The sequence below is a fragment of the Labeo rohita genome, unplaced genomic scaffold, assembly GCF_022985175.1.
Source record: "Labeo rohita strain BAU-BD-2019 unplaced genomic scaffold, IGBB_LRoh.1.0 scaffold_982, whole genome shotgun sequence".
Lineage (NCBI taxonomy): Eukaryota > Metazoa > Chordata > Actinopteri > Cypriniformes > Cyprinidae > Labeo > Labeo rohita.
In genome coordinates this window covers 3,337-30,164 of record NW_026129945.1, presented here as the reverse complement: position 1 = coordinate 30,164, position 26,828 = coordinate 3,337, and the positions used below count along the sequence as shown (strand labels likewise).

At 36.0% G+C, this 26,828-nt stretch overlaps 1 protein-coding gene across 1 annotated transcript; it reads right to left on the bottom strand.

The window, feature by feature from the left end:
- Positions 1 to 14,866: 14,866 nt before the first annotated feature.
- On the bottom strand, positions 14,867 to 26,565 carry LOC127162613 (Fc receptor-like protein 4). The gene is made up of 15 exons (XM_051105409.1): positions 26,535 to 26,565; positions 26,178 to 26,213; positions 25,569 to 25,707; positions 25,174 to 25,337; positions 23,941 to 24,219; positions 21,660 to 21,899; positions 18,096 to 18,230; positions 17,479 to 17,649; positions 17,062 to 17,343; positions 16,744 to 16,857; positions 16,178 to 16,279; positions 15,857 to 15,913; positions 15,626 to 15,712; positions 15,217 to 15,276; positions 14,867 to 15,079 (listed from the first exon to the last, which is right to left on the bottom strand). The coding sequence occupies exons 1-15, from the start codon at positions 26,563 to 26,565 to the stop codon at positions 15,039 to 15,041; spliced, it is 1,938 nt and encodes a 645-aa protein (XP_050961366.1). The 3' UTR covers positions 14,867 to 15,038.
- Positions 26,566 to 26,828: the final 263 nt, after the last annotated feature.

Sequence of the window (26,828 nt, the reverse complement as noted above, 5' to 3'; positions counted from 1 at the left end):
ATCTGAACAGCATCAATTTGCAATTATCAAAAGTAATATACTTATGTATAATAATTAAAATAAAACAATACTTTCATATATTTTTATTGTAATTAGGACATTAGCTGTACTTATAACTTTATGAAAGCAAAGCAGGAGAAACTAGAAAAAACTGCCGCTCCTTCCTCACTGGTTAATGCCACAGAGCTGAAACAAACCAAACCACAACTATGAGCTCATCTCTGTCTATTTCTATCAGGCCTTTGACACTGATGGTGTTGAGTTTGTCTGTAATCAGTGGCATCTGCAGCTCAATGCTTTATATATACATGATAAATAAAGTTATAAGAGTCGGCTCACATTTGCATGAACGAGTCGTCAGGAATTCGAATCTTTTTCTGTTACGGCCACACGTCACGAAGTAACACATTTGCATAATGTCCGCCCACGTTCTATGTCGAACAACTTGCCCGCCCACAAACAGTCAAATTTCCATGTGGTTTACCTCACATGGAAATTTACACGTACATTATACAGAAGACGCTGTATCCTACGCTGTGAGTAAAATTGTTTTATATTCACTTCCAAAAGATGAATCTACAAAGATTGTATTTTCTAGGGATCTTTTAAAATAGCTAGTTGTGTATGTTATGTTGTGTAACAACCCTGCACATGTCTTGCTTACCGGCTAAATCACGCTTTTGTAGTTCTGTTGTTCAGCTGTGGACTCACTGTACTAATTAATCAAAAGTTGGTCATTACACTTAACTCAAGTCGCGATATGGACTAGTATCTGTAAATATTATGCCGCAAAAGACTATTTAAATATGAATCCTGCATGTTCTGCGTGTCTTTTTATGAATGAACGGGGCGGACGCGCGGTTTCTTTACACGTAATACTGCTGCGCGTGTGACGCTCATAGTGATTTCAGCGTCTGCCGTTTCACTAAATGAGGACATAAATAAATCTCCAAAACAACATCTCCAAAACTGCTCTGAGAGTCACGTCATGAGCATTTCACTGTTTCATTTGAGTAAAACAAGCATCAAATATACACAGAAATTTACAGGTATTCACGGCAACCCGTCAAAGTAAAAATTCGGTTTAACTTTATTAACCATTCAATAATGTACCTGCCTACTACAACTACTACTACGACTACTACTATTAATTAATAATTTCTACAATTTTTTTTCACACAATATTTCTTCCATGTTTTAAATTTGAATAGTAAATCGATAAAAAAAAATAGATAATAAAATATCATTTTCATTAGAAGATCAGTTTATTTAATATTTTATACCTTCATTTGATAACCAGAAAAATACACAACATAGAATTCCATTTAAAATAAATAAATAAATGTAAAAATAAATAAAATTTGTTTTTATGCATTCAAATAAACAGACATGCTAAAACATATTTGGTAACAATAACACGTAAGGTGAAAAAAAATAAAACATTTCATGGGGTCCTAAACGTATTTTTTCTTAACTTTTGATAAATTCAGATTTGAAATTGACGGTAAATCGTATAAGATTCATTGTTTTAATTAATTACACATGATTAATTACATTTTGATTAACAAAATTAAATTTAACCATTAAAAAGAAGTCCAAAAAAATTAAAATGAAAAACGGAATTAAAAAACAAACAAACAAACAAACAAACAAACAAACAAAAAAAAAAAAAAAAAAAAAAAAAAAAAAAAAAAACGAAATTTGGGGAAAAAATAGGGCACTGTTTTTGCATGCAACTATATATTTGCTACAGTTATAAATACATCTTCATATTCATTATTTTGTTTGTCTAACATATTTTTGTAAAGTTATAGTTTTGTTATAATACTTTGATATGTTTGCTATTTGCAGTGATTACTATTCACTATTGTTCATATTGTGACATAGTCTTTAACCTTAAGTTTAATGCTCCGGACCCCATCCACGTTCAACCACCTGTGTCTAACAAAATCTTATGTAAGCATGACGTGAGCTCCCACCCAACACCACTAGTCCCTGATGTTTTGGCATCAGCCCCCGATGTTTTAAAATCCTAGAAAAGCCCCTGAGTCTGACAGTTTGTGATTGATGCAGCTTGATTGTCTGTCTGTCTCATTAGTTGGAGTAATGATAAAGGATGGCGCACGAAGCGGCTTTCACATCGAATGCGGAAAGCGCTGTGCTATGAAACCCATTCGTTTCAATTGCTTCTGCTGCGCGAGGACGGCTTGTTTCTGCCTCGACCAAGGAGCACGCATGCCGCAGACAAAGTTCAAATGAGTTGTTCAAATGGACTTTTGCCACTTTCCGCGTTCGGTGTGAAAGCCGCCTTAATGCATTATACAATGTTGAAGTTTACAGCATAGAGGTGTACCCGGTTCGCTTACATAAGCAAATTGCGTGCACTTTCCACAGTAGACCTTGCTAACTTGTTGATCAGCCACTTCAGCCGTTTCATCATCAGACTCTGATTGTCAAAATCGAATTGGTAAAATCAATGTTAAAACCAAAAAAAATGCAAGAAATGCATTTCAGAAATTCAAACAATTAAAGACTGAAAATTAAACATATGATTAGTTTTATGTTAAGTTAGCTTTAAGAAAATAAATATGATTGTTTGTAAACTGAAATTTGATTAAGTTTTTAAATGAGGTAAATTACCTTTAAAATTTCACATTGGTTTGAATCAGATTCAGTCAGACGGTTAGTTTTCACCCAGACTGTGCATCTTACCCCCTGACTCAGGTCAATTTACCCCTAACCTGGGGCAAATTTTGCCATGCAGATATGCTTTCAATGCCTCCCATAATATAGATCTAGATATATTATGCATGTCATTTAACTCCATAAATCTTAATCTCATTGTTTAGATAAGTAATGAATTCTACATCTGCCAAAAGCAAAGGGTTTAGTCTCCAGGGCTGAAAGGAGAAGTCCACTTCCAGAACAAAAATTTACAGATAATGTACTCACCCCATTGTCATCCAAGATGTTGATGTTTTTATTTCTTTCAGTCGTAAAGAAATTATGTTTTTTGAGGAAAACATTTCAGGATTTTTTTCCATATAATGGACTGATATGGTCCTCCGATTTTGAACTTCTAAAATGCAGTTTAAATGCAGCTTGATGTATTTATAATGATGTATTTACATGAAAATAAACTGACCAACTTCTTTTCTCTCGTCATATCTATATCTATTTCTCTCAGGCCTCTGACACTGACGGTATTTAGTTTGACTGATATATTTCTACATATGAACACAGTGTTTTTGATTCTAGTTTCTCTAAATGAATCCACTTTCTTAATTATTATTTTTTTTGTTGTTGTTGTTTTAAAGAAATTCTTATTTTCAGCTCCCTGAAGTCTCTTTAATTATATAGTATAAATATATAGTAGTCAGCATCTGAAATGGATCAAAAAAGTTAATCAAATTTGTCCTTGTTCCTAAGACAAGAATGGTTATTGTTTTGGTTGTTTTAGACAACTTGATGAAAGGTTTTGATCCATTTCAAATGTTGACTACTGTATATTTAAGTGTCATTTGAACAGTTTACACATTGTGGAAAATGAAGCACTGAAATGTGTGAGGTACTGTATTTGAAAAACAACAACAAAAGTACAGCAATGCCAAACATAAATGTACAATATAACAACAACAATGCACAAGCAACATGGTGTCTTTCTTGTGTCGTGTAGTAATGTAACATCAATCACTTTTTTAAAAAATTCCACATGTATCAAACTATAGGTTGTCAGTAAGTAGTAAGTTCTTCTTATTTCAATAATCAACTCCAACTGATAAGTGTTTATGATTCACTAAAAACAACCGTCTCATAAGAGTCATTTGTTCTGGGCTCAGTTTACAGTTGTCACATTGTATAATTTCATATTCATTAAAAAGAATAAACTTAAGTCATTCAGTGGAGAATCAGACTACACTGGTCACTGTATGTTTTACACTGTTGAGTGAGTACTGACACAGTCTGTAAAAACTGTAGAAATCTGAAGAAATCAACCATTATCTGATTATTTCTTATAAGCAATTTTTAGAAAGATATAGCCTACATCAGACGTGTGAATATTTAGCTGAGAGAACGATGTAAAAGAGGAAGTAAAGTGTATATTGCATTATCTTAGAATTTCAAGTTGATGATGCCATGATGCCACATAAAGCACATGTGAAGAGAAGAGAAACTCACACCAGTAGTTTTCAGGTCTTGTTTTATTAGTGCTTCATCCAGAATTAGAAATGTTAGTAAAACTAAACACACAAGAACTCATTCATTGAGAAGTGTTATCACTGTTGCTCAAATTTTTTTTTTTTTAATCTCTGTTCTTATTACAGTTTTTCTTAAACACTGAAATTAATTATAAAAAGCCAAATGTCACAAACATAATATTTTCTAAAATATTTCTTAGAACTGTTATCACTACCTATATCACTGTGTTTTACAACTCATTTCATATTCAACATTTGACACTATGTCTTTTTGTTCAGTAGCATTAAACACCATTATTGCCATAAAACCAGCAGTTCTCACCATGTGAGCAGTAGCATGCAGCATTTTTACACACCAGTCAGAACAGGAAGTGTAAAAATAATCATATCTAAGCAAGCTCAAAAAAATATTTAAACTAGATATTTTTTTCTTTTTAACTGCATACTAACTGTAATAATTTATACAGATTACAGCAGCATTTTATTTTTTTTTTTAAATATAATTTTGAAAATGACCTCTAACCTGGATTGCAAGGCCATGTTCTAAAAGGAATGTATCACAGCAACCGCCCATTTCAAAACTTCTTGCCAATATTTCTGCTCTTCTTCATACTGCTCTATAAGTTCTGCATCTATTCCATGAGCCTGCATCAGTGCCAACTGTGTAAGCACAGCATTTCTATAAGGCTGACTTGATTCATGTTCCTCCGCATGCGCACTTGTATGTTTCCAATCACAAAAATGGAGCAAGAATAATCAACAAAAGTAGCAATACACATTTCCAGTCTTAAGGAGAATAAATAAGCCATTCTCTTTGCACAGCTTCACCATTATGGAACGAGTGATTGAACAAAGTTTTGCTTAAACACCTCTTCTGGGCCCATATATATAAAACTTCTCAGAAACGCCCTTAAGAAGAGTCTTAAACTTTGACTTAAGTGTCAAAAAATTATTAGTAAAAAGAACTTTTCTAAGAGTAAGAGACTTTTATAAAGAAACTAAAAGCAACTTTCAGTAAAGTCTAAGACAGGTTCTTAAGTGTAGACTGAGAGGAAACTTAAGTGTTGTGAACTAAAGACTACAATGATGTCAACCCAAAATGGCCCTTGACCTCTGAAACACCCAATAATGAGCCTGCTCATGCGAAGTCACAGCAGCACAACACCAATCATTTGATGTAACTACAATAAAATCATTTTTTAAGACACTATCTAATATTTCAATGCATTTTTTGCTTTGCATTGTGCAACATTATCACAAATTATTACTGATGCTTTGAAATCCTTTTCTATTGGCATGTCTCCTCATTTACAGTTGGAGCAATGATGTGAACATGAGTTCCATCAGCAGCTCCAATAACTCCAAGAAAGCCCACAGTCTTCAAGTTGCTTGTTTTTTGCAGCATTGTTTGACTGTAAGTTGAAAAGTCAATGAACTGCCATAGTGGCCAAAAGAAGAAAAAAAAAAAGTAAGCATATGGCATATTTACTCACAACAAGGGACAGGTTGTTTGCACCACACCATTCAACAAGTTGTGCCACTTCCTCTCTGTTGGGTGTTTCGTTGTTGCTGATGAGACCTACCACCGTTGTGTCATCAGCAAACTTGATGATGTGGTTGGAGCTGAACTTGGCAGTGCAGTTGTGGGTCAGCAGTGTGAAGAGCAGTGGGCTGAGAACACAGCCCTGTGGGGGAACCTGTGCTCAGTGTGGTAGTGCTGGAGGTGTTGCGGCCGACACGGACTGACTGAGATCTTCCAGTTAAAAAGTCCAAGATCCAATTGCAAAGGGAGGTGTTAACACCCAGAAGGTTTAGTTTGTTGATTAACTGTTGTGGTATTATTGTATTGAATGCTGAGCTGAAGTCAATGAACAGCATTCTAACATAAGAGTCTTTGTTTTCTGAGTGAGTAAGAGCCAGGTGTAGGGTGGAGGAAATGGCATCGTCTGTGGAGCGGTTTGGAGGGTATGCAAACTGGAGCAGATTGAGTGTGTTGGGAAGATTGGATTTGATGTGGTGCATGACTAACCTCTCAAAACACTTCATTATTATTGGGGTCAGTGCTATGGGACGGTAGTCATTCAGACAGGACACAGGTGACTTCTTTGGTACTGGAATTATGGAGGTGGATTTGAGACACGTGGGGATGACTGTCTGGCTCAGCGAGGTGTTGAAGATATCTGTTAGAACATCCGTCAGCTGTGCAGCACAGTCTCTTAGTACATTACCAGATATGTTGTCAGCTCCCGCAGCCTTGCGTGGGTTAACCCTGGATAGAGTCTTCCTTACGTTGGCTGGAGACAGACAAAGTGCCTTGTTGTTGGGAGGTGTGGGTAGTTTTTGTGCAGGTGTGTCATTCTGCATATCAAACTGTGCATAGAACTCATTGAGTGCATCTGGGAGGGATGTGTCATCATCGCAGGCCTGTGGCAGGGGCTTGTAATCAGTGATGGTCTGAATGGCTTGCCACAGACTCTGCGTGTTTTTGCTGTCAGTAAAGTGATTATTTATTTTTTGTGCATATAAGTGTTTTGCTTTCTTGATGCCATGGGACAGATTGGCTCTTGATGTTTTTAAGGCTGCTTTGTCTCCTGATCTGAATGCATCATCTCTGGTCTTTAGCAGCCCACAAACCTCTGCTGTCATCCACGGCTTCTGGTTTGCACGTGTGGTGATGGTCTTGGTGACTGTCACATCATCAATGCACTTTCTGATGTAAACAGTCACAGTTTCAGTGTACTCGTGCAGGTCTGTGTGGTGGTTGTAGTTGGCCGCCTCTCTGAACATGTTCCAGTCTGTGTACTGAAAGCAGTCCTGTAGTGTTGAGGTGGCATCATCTGGCCATACTGTGATCTGTTTTTGAACCAGTTTGGCAAGTTTGAGAAGTGATCTGTATGCTGGGATTAGTATAACAGAGATGTGGTCTGAGTAATCGAGGTGGGGGCGGGGTTCAGCTTAGTACACATTTTTTCCTGTTGCGTAGTCCAGAGTGTTGTTTCCCCTTGTTGCAAAGATCACATGTTAGTAGAACTTTTGCAAAACTGTCTTTAAGTTTGCATGGTTGAAGTCACCAGCAATGATGAAAAAGCCGTAGGGGTTATTTGTTTGTTGTTCACTGATGGCACTGTACAGCTCCCGAAGTGCGACCTTACAACAACAACAACAACAACAACAACAACAACAACAACATCAACATCAACATTTATTTATAGAGCACACTTAAACAACCAAGGTTGACCAAAGTGCTTTACAAAGAATAAAACACAAATAAAATAAAAGGAAAACCAGAGAATCAACAGACTCTTAACAGACTCTCAACAAGAGGCAGCCGTGGCCTAATGGTTAGGGAGTCGGACTTGTAATCTAAAGGTTATGGGTTTGAGTCCCAGGTCTGGCAGGAATTGAAAGTGGGGGGAGTGAATAACCAGTGCTCTCTCCACCCTCAGTACCATGAGTCCCTTGAGCAAGGCACTGAACCCTAATTGCTCCCAATATGGCTGCCCTCCGTGTGTGTGCATGTGTTTGTTCACTATTCACTACTGTAAAAAAATTTCTTAAGATAGAATTTAAAAATGCTAATGAAGGGGGCACGTCTGATATTCCAATGTTTCGGTCCCACAGTAGCGAATGCACGATCACTGTGATTTTTAAGTTTAACTCTTGGAACTATTAGCAGGCCAAGGTCAAAGGAAGCAGTAAATCGGTTAAGTATTGAGGCGCCAGGTTATTGAGAGCTTTGTAAACAAATAATAAGGTTTTAAAATCAATTCTATACTTAACAGGGAGCCAGTGTAAAATTGTGTAATATGGTCGTATTTTCGCCTCGCTTCCAGCAGTCTAGCGGCTGCATTCTGGACTAACTGAAGACGAGAAATGGAAGACTGAGAAATACCAAAATACAAAGAGTTACTATAGTCAAGACGAGATGTTATGAAGGCATGGATAGCTGTTTCGAAGTTTTTCCGAGATAGAAAAGGTTTAACTTTACTGAGAAGATGAAGTTGGTAAAAACATGACTTGACTACAGCTGCAATCTGTTTATCAAACTTTAAACTAGAGTCAAATAGAACGCCCATGTTCTTGGCACACTGTGTATTACACAGAGTGTGGAAGCCAAGATCAAAATTAAAAAACAACATTTTCCTTAGGACCAAACAGCATAATTTCTGATTTGTTTTCATTTAGATAAGCCTTGAAAGCCATAATTTAAGTTCATTTAGGCAATCTAACAATGATTGAAGAGAATACTTATTATTACGCTGTAGGGGAAGATAAAGCTGGGTATTGTCAGCATATAGATGAAAAGGGACACCATATTTTTCAAAAAAAGAAGCCAAAGGGAGCAAGTACATAGAAAACAACACAGGGCTAAGGATTGAACCTTGTGGAACACCACACTCAAAAGGAACATCAGAAGAACAGTAATGTCCTAAATGAACAGAAAAACACTTATCTGACAAATAAGAGTGAAACCACTGTAAAACCATGCCACGAAGTCCAACACAAGACTCCAGGCATGACAGAAGAATGTTGTGGTCTACTAAGTCAAATGCAGTGCTTAGGTCTAAGAGGACAAGAGCCACAGGTTTCCCTGAATCTGTCTCAAGAAATATGTCATTTAAGACTCTTAACAGTGCAATTCAGTGCTATGTAAAGCTTTAAGACCTGATTGAAAAAATTCATTAATAAAGTTATCTGACAAGAAGGACTGTAGTTGAGCCAGTACATCTTTCTTCATAATGTCTGAAATAAAAGGAAGATTTGAAATGGGTTTCAAAAGTTGGAAAGAGACGGAGGATGAAGGTTTGTTTTTTTAAGATATGGTGTTACAGTAGCCTGTTTGTCTGAGGAAAAATGGAGGAACAATATCTTGTAGGCATAATGTAAGCTTAAGATGATCCACAGTTTCCTTACAGGAGTGCAAATTGAGTGGCTCAAACACAGACCATGTGGAGGAGTATAAAGGAGCATCAGACAGAGTATAACCAGTATAAAACATCTGAGATCTAATAGCCATGACTTGGTTTGTGAAAAATTTCCCATAACTTTCACTTTAAGGGCTCAGGGAAGAGGGCTCAGGAGGATTCCAAGTCAATGATGGAAAAGAGAACTTGAAGTTTGTGCCGATTTTTTTGTAATCAGACCAAAAAAGTATTTGCACATAGCAGCCTTAGCCACCCTTTGAAACATGATAAGAGAATTTCTCATTATCTCATATGACCTGCAATTTATCCTTTTTTTTATTTGCGCTCGGCTTGTCTACAAGCCTGTCTGATAGAGCATGTAGTTTCACTATGCCAGAACACTGGCACTGACTTATGACTTTTAAGCTTCAAAGGTGCAACACTGTCAAAGATGGAGGCACAAGTGGAGATAAAATAGCTGAGATGTTCATCAGCATCCAAGTTGTGTAGTATGGATTCCATTTCTGAGGAGTCCCATACCTCATGATATGCTGTAATGAACTTTATACTGGAGCGAGAGGTACGACATACGTTCCATGGGCTGATTTCTTAGAGTTTGGCCAAGGTATGATACAGAAAAAGATAAAAGCATGTGATCAGAGAAGATTGCATTGCTAATGGTAATGTCCGATACAGAAAGTCCATGACTTAAAATCAAGTGCGGAGTATGGCCCTGTAAATGTGTCGGGCCAGATACCCACTGAATGAAGTCAAATGACACAGTAAGTTTTAAAAACTCCATAGATAAGGTTTTGGATGCACAACAAACATGAATGTTAAAATCCCCCAACAGTAAAATTTTATCATGAGTAGTAACAAGATCCCCCAAGAATGCAGCATATTCTGTCAGGGGTTTTATCACAGCAGTCTACAAGAAAAAGACCCAAATGCAGAATGACCAGGGGTGTGACATTTATTGACAAGACAAAGTATAGACAAGGTGGTGATAATCGAGGATAATCTAGACAATAGGATGGGGCAGTTCCCAGGGGAACAAGACGACAACAGAAATGGACCTAGGCAAGGTTGGGCTGTAGAGCCAGGGAGATGGAGCAGCACCAGTCAGTCCATAACAACACAGGAGATCAGGCAGCAGCTTGAAGTACCAGAGGCTTGATAATAATAATGCTGCAACCGAAGAGCCAATCTGACAGTGTCCACTCCTTAGAACAGTGACCAGGGAGGAACAGGATGCAAGACAAAGACAAACAAGACACAAGACAAGGGGGAACAACAAGAACACAAAACCAAAAGAACAGACTCAAGGCCAAGAGAGGTCTAAATAAATTTAATTAAAGAATAAAACAAAACAAAACAAAACAACAAAGACTAAATTATCTGGAACTGCAAAAACAGAAAATACAAAAAGGGGACAAAACACAGAAACCAAAAAATAAGGTTTGGGAAAACTAGGGGGAAAAACTAAACTTCACTAGAGTAGAAGAATAGGCTAGAAAGGTCAAAAGTCTAGATACAAAAACTCAAAACAAAACAGATCGATTAGGCTTGGCCAGCACAAAAATGCTATCAAGCAACCTTAACAGGCAAGCAATGCTCACACACAAAGGATACATAAGCAACAAACCAGCAGAGACATGATGGTAGAAGCACAATATAAAGGGACTAGAACACATGAGGGTCAGGTGAGCACAATCAGGTAAACAAGGACTAGACTTTAGGTGTGTTCTACAGCTACAGACGCCGATCAAAGAGAGTAGCCGAGAGCAGACGGGGGTGGAGTTGAAAACGGAGACGTCAAGACGGACACTTTTTAATCTCACATGCTCTATCACAGAAGAAGTTAATTAAATGCAATATTTATCAAATACACAGACTTTTTAAAAGCGTTTTCATGAGCAACAGAAACACGTTTCATATACTGCTTAATACAACGCCATCTGAACAAGAATAATGATAAACACAAATATATACTATTTAAATACTAATAAAGTGGGGTTATTTATGCTTTTACCAGTGTTTTATGATAGATCTGACTCAATATAACATTACGACTACAGTAAAAACACTTTTATTGTTCTAAAAACACAAGGCTCGTTTGAGATAAGCAAATTCTGAGAATCGGTGATCACCGCAAGATGCATGCCGGTTAGAAATGTGTCCCAGTATCCGCCTTGCTCTGATGTGATGCTAACTAGGGATGTCCCGATCTGAACAAGAATAAGCCTTCAGTACTAACACAAAAATCCGATACAATAATCAGCACAAATCATAATATTTTACCTTACTTTTGTCGAAATGTAGTGGTGGGCATATTTGTTCATGCTTTAAACCCGATATTACTCACCACCGACAGTGGCTGGTCATCGAGCACAATAAACTGGCATATCTTTTCTGTTAAGGTTAATGCTTTTTGATCTCTTGGGAATTTGTCATTGCAACAGCGTTGGTTGCTTGAGTAAAAAGGATTGTTTTTTAACTCAGTGGTCTTGCGAAAGTCCTCATGCAGAGTTTTGTGCTGCTACTTCAAATGCGCGATGAGGTTGGACGTAAAAACTTTCCCGGTTCTGTTCCACCACGGGAAACTTGTGCATGACAAGTGTTGCACTGAGCCACACTGTCTTTTTCGGACTTTAATGAAAAATACTGCCACACGGCCGACATCGCTCTTTTTCTGTGCTACTTCGCTAGCAAGCAGTGTTGTGATCACGTGGGCTTTGCACGCTGGCTCTGAGATTTTTAACGCAGTCCGATATAATCCGATAGAGTTTTTTTGGGCTGATATCGGACCTATTTCCGATATCAATATCGGATCGGGACATCCCTAAACGTGTGCCAAAATCTCTCGCGACGGCGAGGCGGCTGTGTCGGATTGAGCAGTCGTGCGCAGTAGCTCTCCACGGACTGCGCTGACCAAAAGCACGATGGGAAAGGCCTGGATGACGACACAGCTTAAAGCTCATTGGTTCAGACAACCGTGATGTTGCACTCTCTTCTAAAATGTATTATTTTTTAATCAAATATAATGTGGTTATGTGTTTAAATTATGCATGAATATTCCCAAACACTATGCCAGTGCGATCTCTGTGAAAGGTATATGATTGTTGTCATATTTATATAAAAATCGAAAATACACGTTTTTATTAAAGTAACAATGAATGATAAATATGCGTTTCGTATGGAATTAAATAGCAAGCACTTTGAGTGTCTTGTTTCTTTATATTTATTTTAATATAAAAACAACAGAGCTGAAATTATATCATGTTTATCAGCAGCACAGCACGTGAGTGTGATAACGCAAAATCCGCCTTTGATCTCGTAGGTGTCTGTTCTACTTTGAGAGGTCAGAACTGTCCATCTTGACTGCACTTGTTTCACTCCTCCCCTCACTGCAGCCGCCTACTCTTGCCTACATTTCAAGCGAGGCGAGGCACATCTCAAACAAGCCTACAGATTTGTCAGCATTATCGGACTTAAAGATGTTAGAATAAACCCAAAACACGCGTGATCGTTGTCATGTGGTGAATCTGGCCAATCGTGAAACAGCCATGTGGTCATCAGAACTCCTGCAGCTGCTCTGAAGAAACTGCGCCGGCTGAGTCAGTCGCTGCTCTCGAATCGCTATCGCGGTACTTTGATGCCACACGTGACAGTCAAACACACCTTGAGACTAAACAAGGGGGCGTGGTAAAGGGAAACATGGGGGCTGGACAAGAGGAGCACATGGCCAACAAAAACAAAGACAAAGCCATGTGCTCAGACATAAGACAAACAAAGACACATTAAACAGAGACAGAACAGACATCACTGTCAAGGGCAGAACCTTGACAATATTCATTAAGAAATTCTGTGTCATGTCTGGGAGGATGATACACCAAGGCAATAGTGACAGGGTTTGCCAGCAGTATTTGAAATAGTTGCAACTCAAAACTGCTACACAAAGCAGTAGAAAGAGATAGACAGGAAAAAGTGTTTTTAAAAACAGTCACTAGGCCTCCTAGTGCCAGACAAATGCGGGGTGTTTAAAAAAACAGTTCAGCAATTGAGCATAACTTCGCCAGGCTTTATCCATGTCTCTGTAACACATAAGAAGTCCAATGCTTGCAGAGTAAAAAAAGTAATTTAAAATAAAGGTTTTATTTACCGAAGAGCGTGTGTTGATAAGAGCCAACTTTAGTAAGGAGGAGTCATTTTCCGGCTGTGTTGCACAACACAGCAGTCGAAGATTATGGAGATTCACTCCGCCACGGTGGTCATGACCATATGCTCAGCCATAAACATGAATGCCATATAGCATCACATTTATGATGATGACCAAGTCGCTCCCACATACTAGCTTAATTCTAGTAGGAATTTGTAGCAATTAGATCTTATTTTACTGCATTAAACAAGTATATTACAGAAAAATGACAGTTTGTAATTATAATTGTGTACTATTATTCTCATTTCTAACTAAGAACAACAAGCAAACTACAACCAAAGTCAAATACTTTTGACCAATTAATGGCTTTGCATAAGTTGTTTGTTGTTACTGAATCGATCACACTCACATAGGAGTATTTATAACCAATGAAATATTTCGAAGATAAAACAGCTAGAAAATGCAACATTCAATATATACATTTATAACACAACTTTTTTTCCAACCTAGAAAATTTCCATGATTTTTCCAGACAAAAAAAAAAAAAATCACATGTCAAAAATGTTGTGGAAATCACAATTTTAAAATTTTCCATGATCATGAAAACCCTACTACTGCACGCATACATTTAAGATCAGGAAACAGAAACTTTAGTTAAAAAATACTTTACAATCTTTCTTTCCCAAGTAATAATGTAACCTTTAAGAATACAGAACAATCTATATCTGAACTCATCTGCATGCTAAGACTGAAAATTTGATAGGTTAATACTCTCAGATGTTATAAAAATATGGAAGTCATTTGCATAAAGAAAATTTGTTTGTTTAAAAGGAAACCTGGGTATTAAGATTTGTATGGCCTAATATAACGTAAATGATGTCTCTTACTGACATATGTAGTAGAAAACCCATGAAAGATTTACGTTATTTGAAAAAAAACACATCATTATATTCATATTTTGGACTATGGAGGGCACCATTATTTTGATTACATAAAATGGTTGCACTGAGTTCTGGCACTGAGCTACGCTATTTTTACCACAACACAACTCAGAAAATAAAATACTGATACGATGACCACAGCTACTGATAGAGCTTACAGGTGGTGATGTTTCTCTGATAACCAAATTGATCACGCCTATGCTGCACCCTATCTGGAATGAAAGAATACATTTTCAGACAATAACACAAAATTAAGAATATTAAACATTTTACAGTTTAGCATAGCTAGAAAAAAGTATATATTCATTATATACATTTATTTTAAAGACAACTCTTTCAGACCTGGATGTCACAATTTTAAAATTTCCTGATATTTCCAGGTTACCATGTTACAAATAGATTTTAAATCAAGACGACACAAAAAAGGAAACTCTGTCACATAATCAGCATTCAGGGAGAAAAAAAAAAAAAAAAACCTAGCCTTAGCTGAATATTCAGTCTCTTCTTTCAAATGATGGGCTGCTTCCTCTACTGGTATCAACCAATAAGAATAAACACTGTGCAGTGCTAAAAGATCATCTACCTTTCCTTTTTTTTTTTTTTTTTTTTTTTTTTTTTTAGAATGTATAATCAGCTCATTGCTTTTTAAAGATCAACATGCTTCACTAAAACACATGAAGGTTTGCACCACTAATATTAAGTACTGATAGATATTTTGCCATCAATTGTTCAGTATCACAAAGATGATAAAGCATTGATGATCCTGCTCATTCTCCAGCTCTTCTCAACCTAAACTCATCAGCGTCCTGGGATTGAAAATTTCTCCTCCAGGCATTTACTGAACCTGAGCATATGTCACATCATTAGATCCAGCACCTGAAAATGTGGAAGTAAATTTAAAATGCACATTTTAATTGTTGCATATTTTATTTTATTATTAGATTCTCAAAGAGGCATGTAGATGCAGTTTTCAGTGGCTCCTTGTGAACTGATGTTTTTACTTTGAAACTCACCTTGATGGGTCACCAGATTCAGTTTAGAGTAAACAGTGTCAGAACCTTCACTGGTTTTTCCTAAAAGAGATCAACAGTTAATGTCACTAGTGCTTACTGTGTGTCCAACAGTGATATAAAATACATAATTATATTTAGACAATCTCTTCACCTTCTACAGAGAGAATAAAATAATTTTAAAACAGTTACATATTTGACCAAATTACCTCAAAATCAATGTATTGTAATTTGCATGCAGTGACCTTAATGGATCAATATTTCACAGTGAACAGCTGCAGACATTTGAAAATACTGTGGTGGTTTCTGTTACTATTTGCTGATCTGGGAGACATTAAAAAAAGGGCTTTTTACTTGACTTGATGTGCTCTCATGCTCTACATGAGAGCTGAGACTTTTGTTTTCAGTTCACCTTTGTTTTCTTTCTTTTTCTTCTGTTTCTCTTTAGATTTGAGCTCAATCTCAGCATAGGTGACTTCAGCAGGTCCACTTGCACTGTCTACAATGAACAACAGAGAAATGAATAAGACATTTGTTTTAAGTGAATTTGCTCTGCAAATGTCACAGTGAAATGTTAAAACAATGATGGATTACTGCCTTAGTAAATTATAACATAATTACCTTCTGTAACATCATTAGTTACCTGTGCTTATGTCTTTATTATTTGTTGCATCAACATTGTCATAAATATGGTCAGTTCCTGTAATAAATTAATGCATCTTATGAATTTAAGCCCACAGAAAAATACCGTTTTCATGTTGACAGTGAAAAAAAGCACTCAGCTAAATATTTAATGAGCTATTAACATTGTAAATTACATAAGATATATTTTGTTATGCATTACTGATAACAAAAGAAAACAAATTAAGTCTAATTGAAATATAAATATCAGTTACACAAATATCATGTTAAACTTTAGAAGAGTTTATTGTTATTTAGTTATCATTATCTATTAAAGACTGACCAGACAGCAGTGTGTTGTTTCCTGCGTCACTCTGGTTCTGCTCTGATGTCTGACTGCTGTTCTGCTGTTGACTGACACTAGAGGGAGACCGAGATCTTACACCTAGACAAACATACAATGATATTGTAAATGTTCTGAGGAAATAAGGGGGTCAAAAATAAAAAATAAACAACTGTCTTTAATCTCCTTAATGCATACATCCTTAGAAAATAATATAGTGCTATAATTAATGATATCTGAATCTTCACCACACATTAGATCTGTGCCAAAACCCAGTGAGCTGCTTCACTGCATGTGTAGAGAGTATCCTAAGTCAAATGGAATGTGATAAATGACTTTTTTGGAGAACTTTATCTATGAAGTTACTTGTGCATCATACAAATATTGGAGACGATGGAGAACTTGACCGAGAATGACAATGAATATGTATTGTAATTTTTTTATCAGTACTTTTCAGTATTGAATAAATAACACATCAAAGTGTGTTTAGGTTGGCCTCTCAGCCAGAAAAAAAGCTCACAAGATGTGAATTGTGTCAATGAATTTTAATAGGGCAGATGATGAACCTTTGTTGTTTCTGTAGCAGCACAGCAGGACCAAGAAGACAATGATCAAAAATGTGACAGTCAGTCCTGCAGTCACTCCAATTATCATGAGATTGAGACCATCAGATCTTGATGCTGCTGAAGATGAGATACATATATTTAGATTTACATGATGTAAATGATATGGGAACAGTTTAATAGTCATCACAGGATGAACAAGACTATCCAGAATAACACCAGCTAAAGAGAAAACATGAGTGATTATAAATAGTAAGACTATATTAATAATTTGGTGACAATAATAAAACATAAATAAAAACTTTTTTTTTATACACTCACAGTGTACAGTGATATTAACAGGATTGCTGTTCTCTCCAGATTCAGACTGACACCAGTACACTCCAGTGTCTGATGTGCTGGTGGAGCTGATTGTACATGTAGAACCTGTTTGTGATCCCCACACTGATGATGAACAATCTTCCAGCTGTTCACTGTCTGTGTATCTTCTCACTGTCCATCTATCAGAGTTACTCTGGTCCTCACAGCTCAGAGAGAGAGAGACAGATGTGAAGTGTTGAGTTCTGCTGGGACTGATGATCAGAGACACTGGAGGAGAAACACCTGAGAAAACAATCAATTTTTTACAAACATATTGTGGACTGAAACTTCTGAAACTTACAGTTTGATTTCATAGTGCATCAAACTCTAAAAAAAATATCAAGGAAAATTTGATTTCGTCCTGGTATTTGAACTCACCAGTGACCCATAGTGGTTGTTTGTTACTGTAGGTTGTGTTATAGGCTGTTTTTACTCTCTCTGCTCTGCACACATAAACTCCTGTGTGTTTTAGAGCAGCAGAACTGACAGTGTAGTTTCCTCCAGCTCCTCTGCTGCTGTCTGAGAGCAGCTGATAATGATCACTGCTGTCTGTAAATAGTGAAAATATTCAGTTATCATCTTATCTTCACTGAAAATTTCAGACGTCATTTGTTCTTCTGTTTATGTCAGGTTTCATACACAGAACAGAAGGTCCAGCTACAATATTGCACATGTGGGTTCTGTAAAGTGGTAAATGGTGTTTTGTGTAAAATTTGATATATATTCATGTAGCAATCATTTAACAAGGACAGTTCTAAATGAAAACCCTAAACGACAAATCAAAAGGGAAAGCAAGGAAGTCCATGCCAGAATCTGCTGATGTGACACTTGATCAATATGATGTTTTTACGGTGATCACCGGTAAACCATGTTTTGCAGTTTTAACCACAGCTGGTGACAGAGGTGCCAAAGTTCCCTAATGCAGCTTTAAATTATCAATTTTTACTTGAATAAAACCAGCTAATTCAGACCAAATGAAGCACACTATAACTTACCTGTTGAAGCAGTAACAGTGAACCAGCTGAATGTCCAGCCTGTAGAGGAGCCGTAAACCTCACAGATCAGAGTCACTGGATCTCCTTCAGTCAACCACTTCTGTGGAGAAACACTTAAACCTGCCTGGACTTTATCTGAAATAGAGAAATCACTCATTAATAACATGTTAAACTTGTATTTATGAAGAGATGATCAAACTAACCTGATACTGTCAGTGTAACTGCATCACTGATGTTTGATGTTCGTGATCCTCCTCTCTCTGCTCCATAACAGGAGTATTTACCTGCATCAGACTCAGTAACAGACCTGAATGTGTGTTCCTGTAGTTCACTGAAAACACTGCCTAAACCGTCTTTATACCAGCTGTACTGCCAGCGAGTGACTCACCATCAATGTCACATCTGAGAGTGACTGTCTCTCCTCTGAATACATGTTGATCAGGTTTAATGGTCACTTTGGCTTTTGGTCTTTCTGTACAATGACAATGATTCATAATGAAAATAATGATCTGTATTTACTGTAATGAACACAGTTACTGTACTTGATTGTAAATCACACATGCATAATCGGGTTAGACTGAAGTGTTGTGCGATCAAAAATACTTGCCATTTATTGGCAAAACTGGATAAATTAGTATAGTCTGACCAGTAGGTGGTGCTGTCAAACCAAAGTCAGCACTAAAACACACTGTAAAGAGTTTTTCTAAGTGTTTAGTCTGTTTATCTTGCTTCATTTTTATTTCTCTAAAATGGGATTGTCAAGCAGAGAGGCTGTATGTGTGTGTGTTTGGTTCTTTTGCTGTTGTAGGTAGCCTGTATTAATAATTATTTCTCTTGATTGTAATCGGGCCCGCTGGACATGCAAGCATAGGCATGTGCCTAGAATGCATAAATATGGCTCTGGAGACTGACCAACATTTTCAGTAAATAAAAAGTGACAATTTAGGTCAAACTTAGAAGGAGGATTTTTTAATTTGAATTGGGGGGTGGGGGTCATATTTCAGACATCTGAGTGTAGCAGGAATAGAGGCTGTTTTCATAATCAGTCTTCAAACTCTCATAGCATTAGACACAAAACTGCATAGAACCAGAGGCACATTGGTATTATAACAGCTTAATTGTTTTTGTAAATGTGAGTGAAGTGTTGTATTAAGTGTAGCTCACTTTTAGTCATTAGACTCCATTTGAGAGCGAGAAAGAGGTAGTGCTGAATCACTCGCTCTGAAATTTCTATTTCCATAGATTTATATAATAAAATATTTATATAATCAATACATACATGTACAGTGTTGGGGAGTAACTAGTTACATGTAATGGAATTACGTAATTTAATTACAAAATAAATGTAAATGTAATTAGTTACAGTTACTGAGAAAAAATATGTAATTAAATTACAGTTACTTTTGAAAAATGCCAGTGATTACAATGGGGATTACATCTGAATATTTTCACACCCCCACCCCCACTTACAGATTTAATTGATTTCTTTTAAATTGCATTGACTGCTCTAAAATGAGACACCAATTCTTCAGGAGTTTAGGACACACAATAGGACACATGCTTATTCGATAACTGTTTTATTTCCTATTTGGGTTTATGCATAAACTTTATGTAAACCACTAGAATATAATTCTAGAACGTTGTGGGTTATATTGTTCATTTACTGTTTGTTAATTTGTGCTCTCATTCAGAGATAAAATATTAATGGAGTCTATAACTTTATTTTCAAGTCACAATATATGTGTGCTTGTGTCTTTAAGAATGCCGTTATTGGTAGCAAGGTTGATGGGTGTTTAAGTACAGGTGGAAAAACGTGGTTTTGCACTATAAGTTAGATTGTCTTTATTTTCATTGGTTTGTATGTGTTAAGACCCTCCCTCCCAGGATAATAGAAAATTGTGAGTGGTTAAAAAGGAGGAAGAGAGAGACCGTAAATGTGCAGCTGTGAAAGAGCTGATCAGAATGATGATGAAATACAGATTGGAGTGATTACAGTGAGTTAAATCGATAAACCATCAAAGTGTATTTGACATTGTGGTCAATTTACTTTACAGTGTATATAAACTGAGTGTGTATTCTCAGGTTGTTTCTTTGACTTTCTGATTTATTTTGTTTTGTATTTTCCTACTTCTCCAAGTGTATTAACTCAAAGTATATACATAGATTTTATTCAACATATTTTTTGAAAGAGAAATATTTCATTTAGTGACATCAGAGGGGCCTTAATACAACATCTCTTAGGCACTAGATTATTTGAACCTGGTGCTGCCCCTTACTAAACTGGTTAAAAAGAAGGTAGGGGGCGCTACATTTATTTTTTAAGATTGTTTTTTCCAAGGCATTGTTAGATGCTAGTGTTTTTTGTCATAACTATGCAAACATTTGATTTCAAACCCAGTATCATAGCTATTAAACTATTTCTTGTTATGATGTTATTTACGTTATGATCTTGTTGTGACGTATAGCGCAACTGCGCTCACGGTGATCTGAGTTCGATTCCCGTCTCGAGGTCCTTTGCTGACCCCGCTCCCCTCTCTCCTCCCAGCTCTTTCCTGTCATCTCTCTACTGTTCTATCACAATAAAAGGCATAAAAAGCCCAAAAATATAAGTAAAAAAAAAAAAAAAAAGTCTGAATTTGTGGTGGCTGTGCTTTAAATTAAATTATTACACAGCTCAGATCTTTCTTGGTGGAAGTTTTTTGTTTGGTTAGCTAATAAAATATTAAACCTTAATTCAGTATTATGTGGACAATTTCTTAATTCTGTCATCCTGGTATCGTGGACTTGCTCTATTGTTTCATACAAACGCAGCTGCTGCCATTTTTTTTTTTTTTTTTATAAGATTATAAGATAACTAACAAACTAGTACTACTACTTAATTATTTATGTGGTGAAATGTTGCGTAAGAAAAGTGGTATGACTGCACTGTGTCCCTAAAATGTCTAGTTTCAACTTGCCGTTTGCTAGCAACTGATTTGCGTTCAAATATTTCAACTCAGATCAGTGTTTTGTGTCTAATAATTTTGACACTAAACATCTAAATAATCTATCAAGCAGCTGTGTAATAAGTGAGATAACGTACATTCAGCCAGTTATCGCAAAATAAAGATGTATATTATCCCTTACTTATTATAATCTTAATTCAAGTGATAAAGGATTTTGAAAGTCTGGCAGTAATCAGTGTTTAGTGCTACTGTAAGGTTATCTCTGCCTGGTTTAAATGTTTCAAAATGATTAACAGTTGAAAATATTACAAATTTAGAAAAGTAATCACAAAGTAATTAAAAGTAATAAGTAAAAAATCACACTACTTATTACATTTTAAATCAAGTAACTTGTAATCTGTAGCCTATTACATTTACAAAGTAACCTTCCCAACACTGTCCATGTACACAGATACACTGAAACATATATCATGAACTAGAGCTGGATTTGAAACTGAAAGCAGCAAGAAAAAAATCCAGAAACACCAAATAACTTGATCCATTTCATAATATAAGAGCAATTAAAATCCCTAAATGATACAGAAACATTTTAATAGAGTTTAATGATCTACAGTCTCACCTCTGACTGAGATCCAGCTCTTGGGTGACTCTCCATATGGGTGTTTGCAGTAGTAGAAACCCTCATGTGACTTTGAGACAGTAGAGATGATCATCTCTGTAGTTTGACTCTGGATGAGTGATCCATCTTTATAGAAATCAGCTCTGAGGTTTGGTGGGGTTGAATGTTGATATAAACAGTGTAGAGTCAGAGTATCTCCTTCAGTCACAGGATGAACAGGACTCTCCAGAATCACACCAGCTACAGAAACAGAGGAAACATGAGCTGACAAATAGCAATAATGTAATATGAATGTATAAACAATGTGGTGACAACAACAGTAATAATAATAATAATAATAATAATAATAATAATAATAATAATAATGCATTTTTTAGAGTGTTTTAAAACACTCAAGGACACCCTAATGCAGTGGTTCCCAAACTGGGGGGGCGCGGCAATGCTAGTGTACAGTCGGCCGATTTTTTTATATAGATTCGACAGAAACAACGGCCGAGAATATCTGCCGCGCTGCCCGGCAGTATTCCGCGCGCTCCGCTCAATATTCCGCTCTATGAATATGTGTTCCGTTGAGCTGCTCACGGCCCATATGAATGCTCCACTCGTGTACCGCTTATGCTCAACGGAAAAGCAAAGTCCGCTCAAATAACGCGCCGACAGAAAATGTCAATGTATGCTTGTCCTGTTTGCAATAGCGTTGCATACTGTGCTGTAACATGCTGTAGTACTGCTGTACTGGACAACGGTGGTAAAATGACGCTAATCTCGTGACGGTATGCTCTGCTAACATGCTTTGATAATAATAGCTTTTCAGGACTGTACATTATTTTGATAATTAGTCCAAAAAAAAACTTCTAATCTAATATCTAATTCCGTTTCTTATATTGAGATTTAATATTCATATATGTTCTGTCCAATTTTATTGTTACTTTCAATAAACGTGGTTATTTTATTGGCTTGTGATTTTTTTTTTTTTTTTTTTTTTTTTTTTTTTTAAGTATCATTAAAATTACTGAGTTAAATTAAAAAGTCTTACAAAATGACTATATTATTTAATAAAATAATAAATAATTATTACAAAGCAGTTTCAGTTTCAGCCAAAAATTTTCATTTCGGTACATCCCTAGATTTTTATGTAAAAATAAACGTTTTTAGGGTGATACAAGACCCCACTGTTAAATTATCTTGCTTATTATACGGCTACTCGCCACATGTAAATAATTTTACACAAAAATATGAATTTCAGACGACTCGCAGTACCCGCTGTAGCTGTCTGTTATCAGTTGTAATTTTTGTCGTAAAATAACAGACCACTAGATGGTGCAATTGATATCAGAAATGAGAACTTCGGTTAGCCGCGTAAAATTATGAATGAATGACGCATAGTAGTTCTGATCTAAACATGGACAAGTTTTTGAAAAGACAACAAGTGCCAGGTAAACATAGATAGATGGTAGATGAGGTAGATGATGAATCTACTTCAGAGATCGCAACTACAACAAAGAGATAAAAATGTGAGAAAACTGAGAAAATCTGTTTAAAAAACAATGAATGCTGTAACATAATAATAATAATAAAAAAAACATTACATAGTAAAGCTGCCTGCTTTACTTTTAATCTTTCTACTCTAAAAGTGACTAGTTCCTAGTAACTAGTTTTTTTTTTTTTTTTAGTTAAATTGTCACACACTGAATTATAATAATTGTAATAATTATTACATTCAAAATAATTCCTTCTGAAATTGTGTTTGTTTATGTGTAAATGAAAAGGGGGGCCCGGCAGAAAAAGTTTGGGAACCACTGCCCTAATGCAACTTAATGACAACCATAAAATACAAGACAGCAATACAATCAAAGCAACATCTAGGTCAGGGGTGCCCGACCCTGTTCCTGGAGTTGGACTTTCCTGCAGAGTTTAGTTCCAACCCTAATCAAACACACCTGTCTATAATTATCAAGTGCTCCTTAAGATCCTAATTAGCTGGTTCAGGTGTGTTTGGTCAGGGTTGGAGCTGAACTCTGCAGGAAAGTCGATCTCCAGGACCAGGGTTGAGCACCCCTGATCTAGGTGATTCAACATTAAGATATCCATAAATTAAAATTATTCAGGAAAAGCTCATTTAAAAAGAAGAGTTTTAAGATGTAAGTACAAAGACAATCACTTTCACAGACAAGTTGTGGAAGAGACTTCCAGGTGGTTATTAGCATGTTGTTATGCATTTGCTAGGTTACCCCCAAATGAGGGCTTTGTGAAATGAATAAATACAGAAACACAGACTCACAGTGTACAGTGATATTAACAGGATGACTGTTCTTTCCAGATTCAGACTGACACCAGTACACTCCAGTGTCTAATGTGATGGTGGAGATTGTACATGTAGATCCTGATTGTGATCCCAACAGTGATGATGAACAATCATCCAGCCACCCACGATCTTTGTATCTTCTCACTGTCCATCTGTCAGAGTTACTCTGGTCCTCACAGCTCAGAGAGAGAGAGACAGATGTGAAGTGTTGAGTTCTGCTGGGACTGATGATCAGAGACACTGGAGGAGAAACACCTGAGAAGACAATTACAGTTACAATTCGGAAATCAAGTCAAGACAGTTTTATTAACACTTTACACAATGCACAAATTCAATCAAGCTTCACAGAAAAATACTACAGTTCTGATATCTGAAAATCCCTATAAGTCGAATTTCTGTTTCTATTTAAAACTTCATGAACAAAATAACACCTTAATATATTTGTCATTATGCCATCAGCAAGCAAACCAAAGACAACTGTGACAGTCAACAAAAACCTCCTTAAGGTGTTGGAGAAAAAACAAACACAAACAAACAAACAAACAAACAAACAAACAAAAACCTTGGGACAAACCAGGCTTGACTCGAGGGTCTGTGTGAACCAAGTATCACTGATAGTTAGCTGAATTTGCTGTGTATTAATTTACTGATATATAAGTAGTAGCCATTTTATTTTACTAACAAATATTAATCAAACTGTAAAATAAAGTTTATAAGGTTCATCCTATATAATTTGCTGATGTGCACAAAGATGCAGTGTCCTGTGTTGTTGGTAAAGTCCCTCCTATTATCAACGTGTGGTCAATGACATATAAATTGATTCCATAATCATAAATCAATTCCATAATGAAAACGCTTCATACAAGTTGTACATTTTTATTACACCTATTTGACTATTTTCCCTCAAGTCCACTTACACTTTTGTGCCACAATAGTTAGTTTTAATAGTTAATTTTAGTTAACAATGCACCATTAGAATTAAATGTTTTACATTTTTGCAGGTAAGTGATCAAGGTTTTACTGATTAGTTTAGTCTATTTAGACTCTGCTAGTAGATGCTGTAACACCAAAACATATTTCTCCATTGACACCATTGAAAAGTAGCCATATTAAGATAGGATAAAATTTCAAGACACATCAAGCTCTAAAAAATGATTAGAGAACAATTTCATTGTGTCTCATTCATTCTGTGGTTTGATTTGAACTCACCAGTGACCCATAGTGGTTGTGTGTTGCTGTAGATTGTTTTATAAGCTGGTTTTCTTCTCTCTGCTGTGCACACATAAACTCCTGTGTGTTTTAGAGCAGCAGAACTGACAGTGTAGTTTCCTCCAGCTCCTCTGCTGCTGTCTGAGAGCAGCTGATAATGATATCTGTAGTCTGTAAAAAGTAAAAATGTGCATTTACCTCAAGATATGAGCAGTCATTTTTACATAAGTCTTATAAATTACCTTTGTTGGTATAATCAAAGTAGATTGATTAGATTCAAAAGAAATTGATGAAATGTTTTTAATCTCTATAATATACATATTTTTATATATTTTATATATATATATATTTTTGAAAGATTTATTCAGATGTGACCACATGAAGCACATTATAACTTACCTGTTGAAGCAGTAACAGTGAACCAGCTGAATGTCCAGCCTGTAGAGGAGCCGTAAACCTCACAGATCAGAGTCACTGGATCTCCTTCAGTCAACCACTTTTGTGGAGAAACACTTAACACTGGCTGAGGTGTATCTGAAATTGAGAAATCAATTATTAATATAAATTAAACGTGTGTTTATACGATTCATAATGAAAATGATGTTCTTCTTTTGCTGTTTGAACACAAGTACTTTACAGTAACAAATAATAAATCAGGTAAGACTGAAGTGTTGTTCTCTATAACTGTTATATTCATTTATACAAGACCTGTCAATATAAAATCATTTGGAATTTGGAGACATGAGTTGAGAAAGTTTTTCTACAAATTTTCCAACAAAATATCTTGTCTCTCACTGTTGTAAGAAATATATCTGATGTTTTTGATAGACTGATGTTTTTTGGTGTTTAACACTTCAGAATTGTCACATGAATAAATTTTCTTGTTAAAAAGGTTTTTATAATCAATGAAATGGAAGTAATTTCTCAGCTCTCATTTGGTTTGAAACAGTTACTGTAGAATCATGTTCATCATATTTAATAAAACATGAATCAAATTCACTCACCTTTAGTATGTTGAGAGTAGATGTTTGAAATCAGCACTAAAACCAAAAACAGAAAAACTCATTACAGTGTGAACACTGAGCTGATCACATGAAGAAAGAAAGAAAGAAAGAAAAACAAATATTAACATATTGTGGGGGGACTGATCTACAACACAACAGAAAGCATTTCTCTTTCAGAAACAGCACTAACTGCACACTTCATCTCTCAAACTCATCTTTCACTCATATATCATGAACTAGGGCTGGATTTGAAAGTCAGAGCAGCAAGAAAAGACATAAATCCAGGAACACTAAAACACTTGATAATTTACAGCAGTTGTCATCCACTGATATAGATCCAGATAAAATAATACTCACAGAGCACAAGAGGAAGTTGACTGAGCTCCATAATGAACAAATGATGACAGACAGTTAAAGACACAGACTGTGTTAAAGACTCAAGACTTCCTGAAACCTGCAGTCAGATCTTTAAAAACATCATGACAGATTAAAGACATACAAATGTAATTTGTGTTACAAAAAACCTTTCAATAATGTTTTATATTCTTGTAACATGTTTTCACAAAATGTAACACTTTTCTAATAATTTTCTACAGAAATGTTGTCAAGATTCATTCAGTATTAAATTGAATATATAATATATAAAACAGT

What these genes read in the sequence shown, in the direction of transcription:
- LOC127162613 (XM_051105409.1), bottom strand. Translation starts at nt 26,565, where the DNA reads ATGGAGCTCAGTCAACTTCCTCTTGTGCTCT. An exon ending in GAGCTGGATCTCAGTCAGAG is followed by an intron (nt 18,231 to 21,659) that starts GTGAGACTGTAG and finishes TCTCTATTTCAG; the next exon opens with ATAAAGTCCAGGCAGGTTTA. An exon ending in CTGCTACAGAAACAACAAAG is followed by an intron (nt 16,280 to 16,743) that starts GTTCATCATCTG and finishes ATGTTTGTCTAG; the next exon opens with GTGTAAGATCTCGGTCTCCC.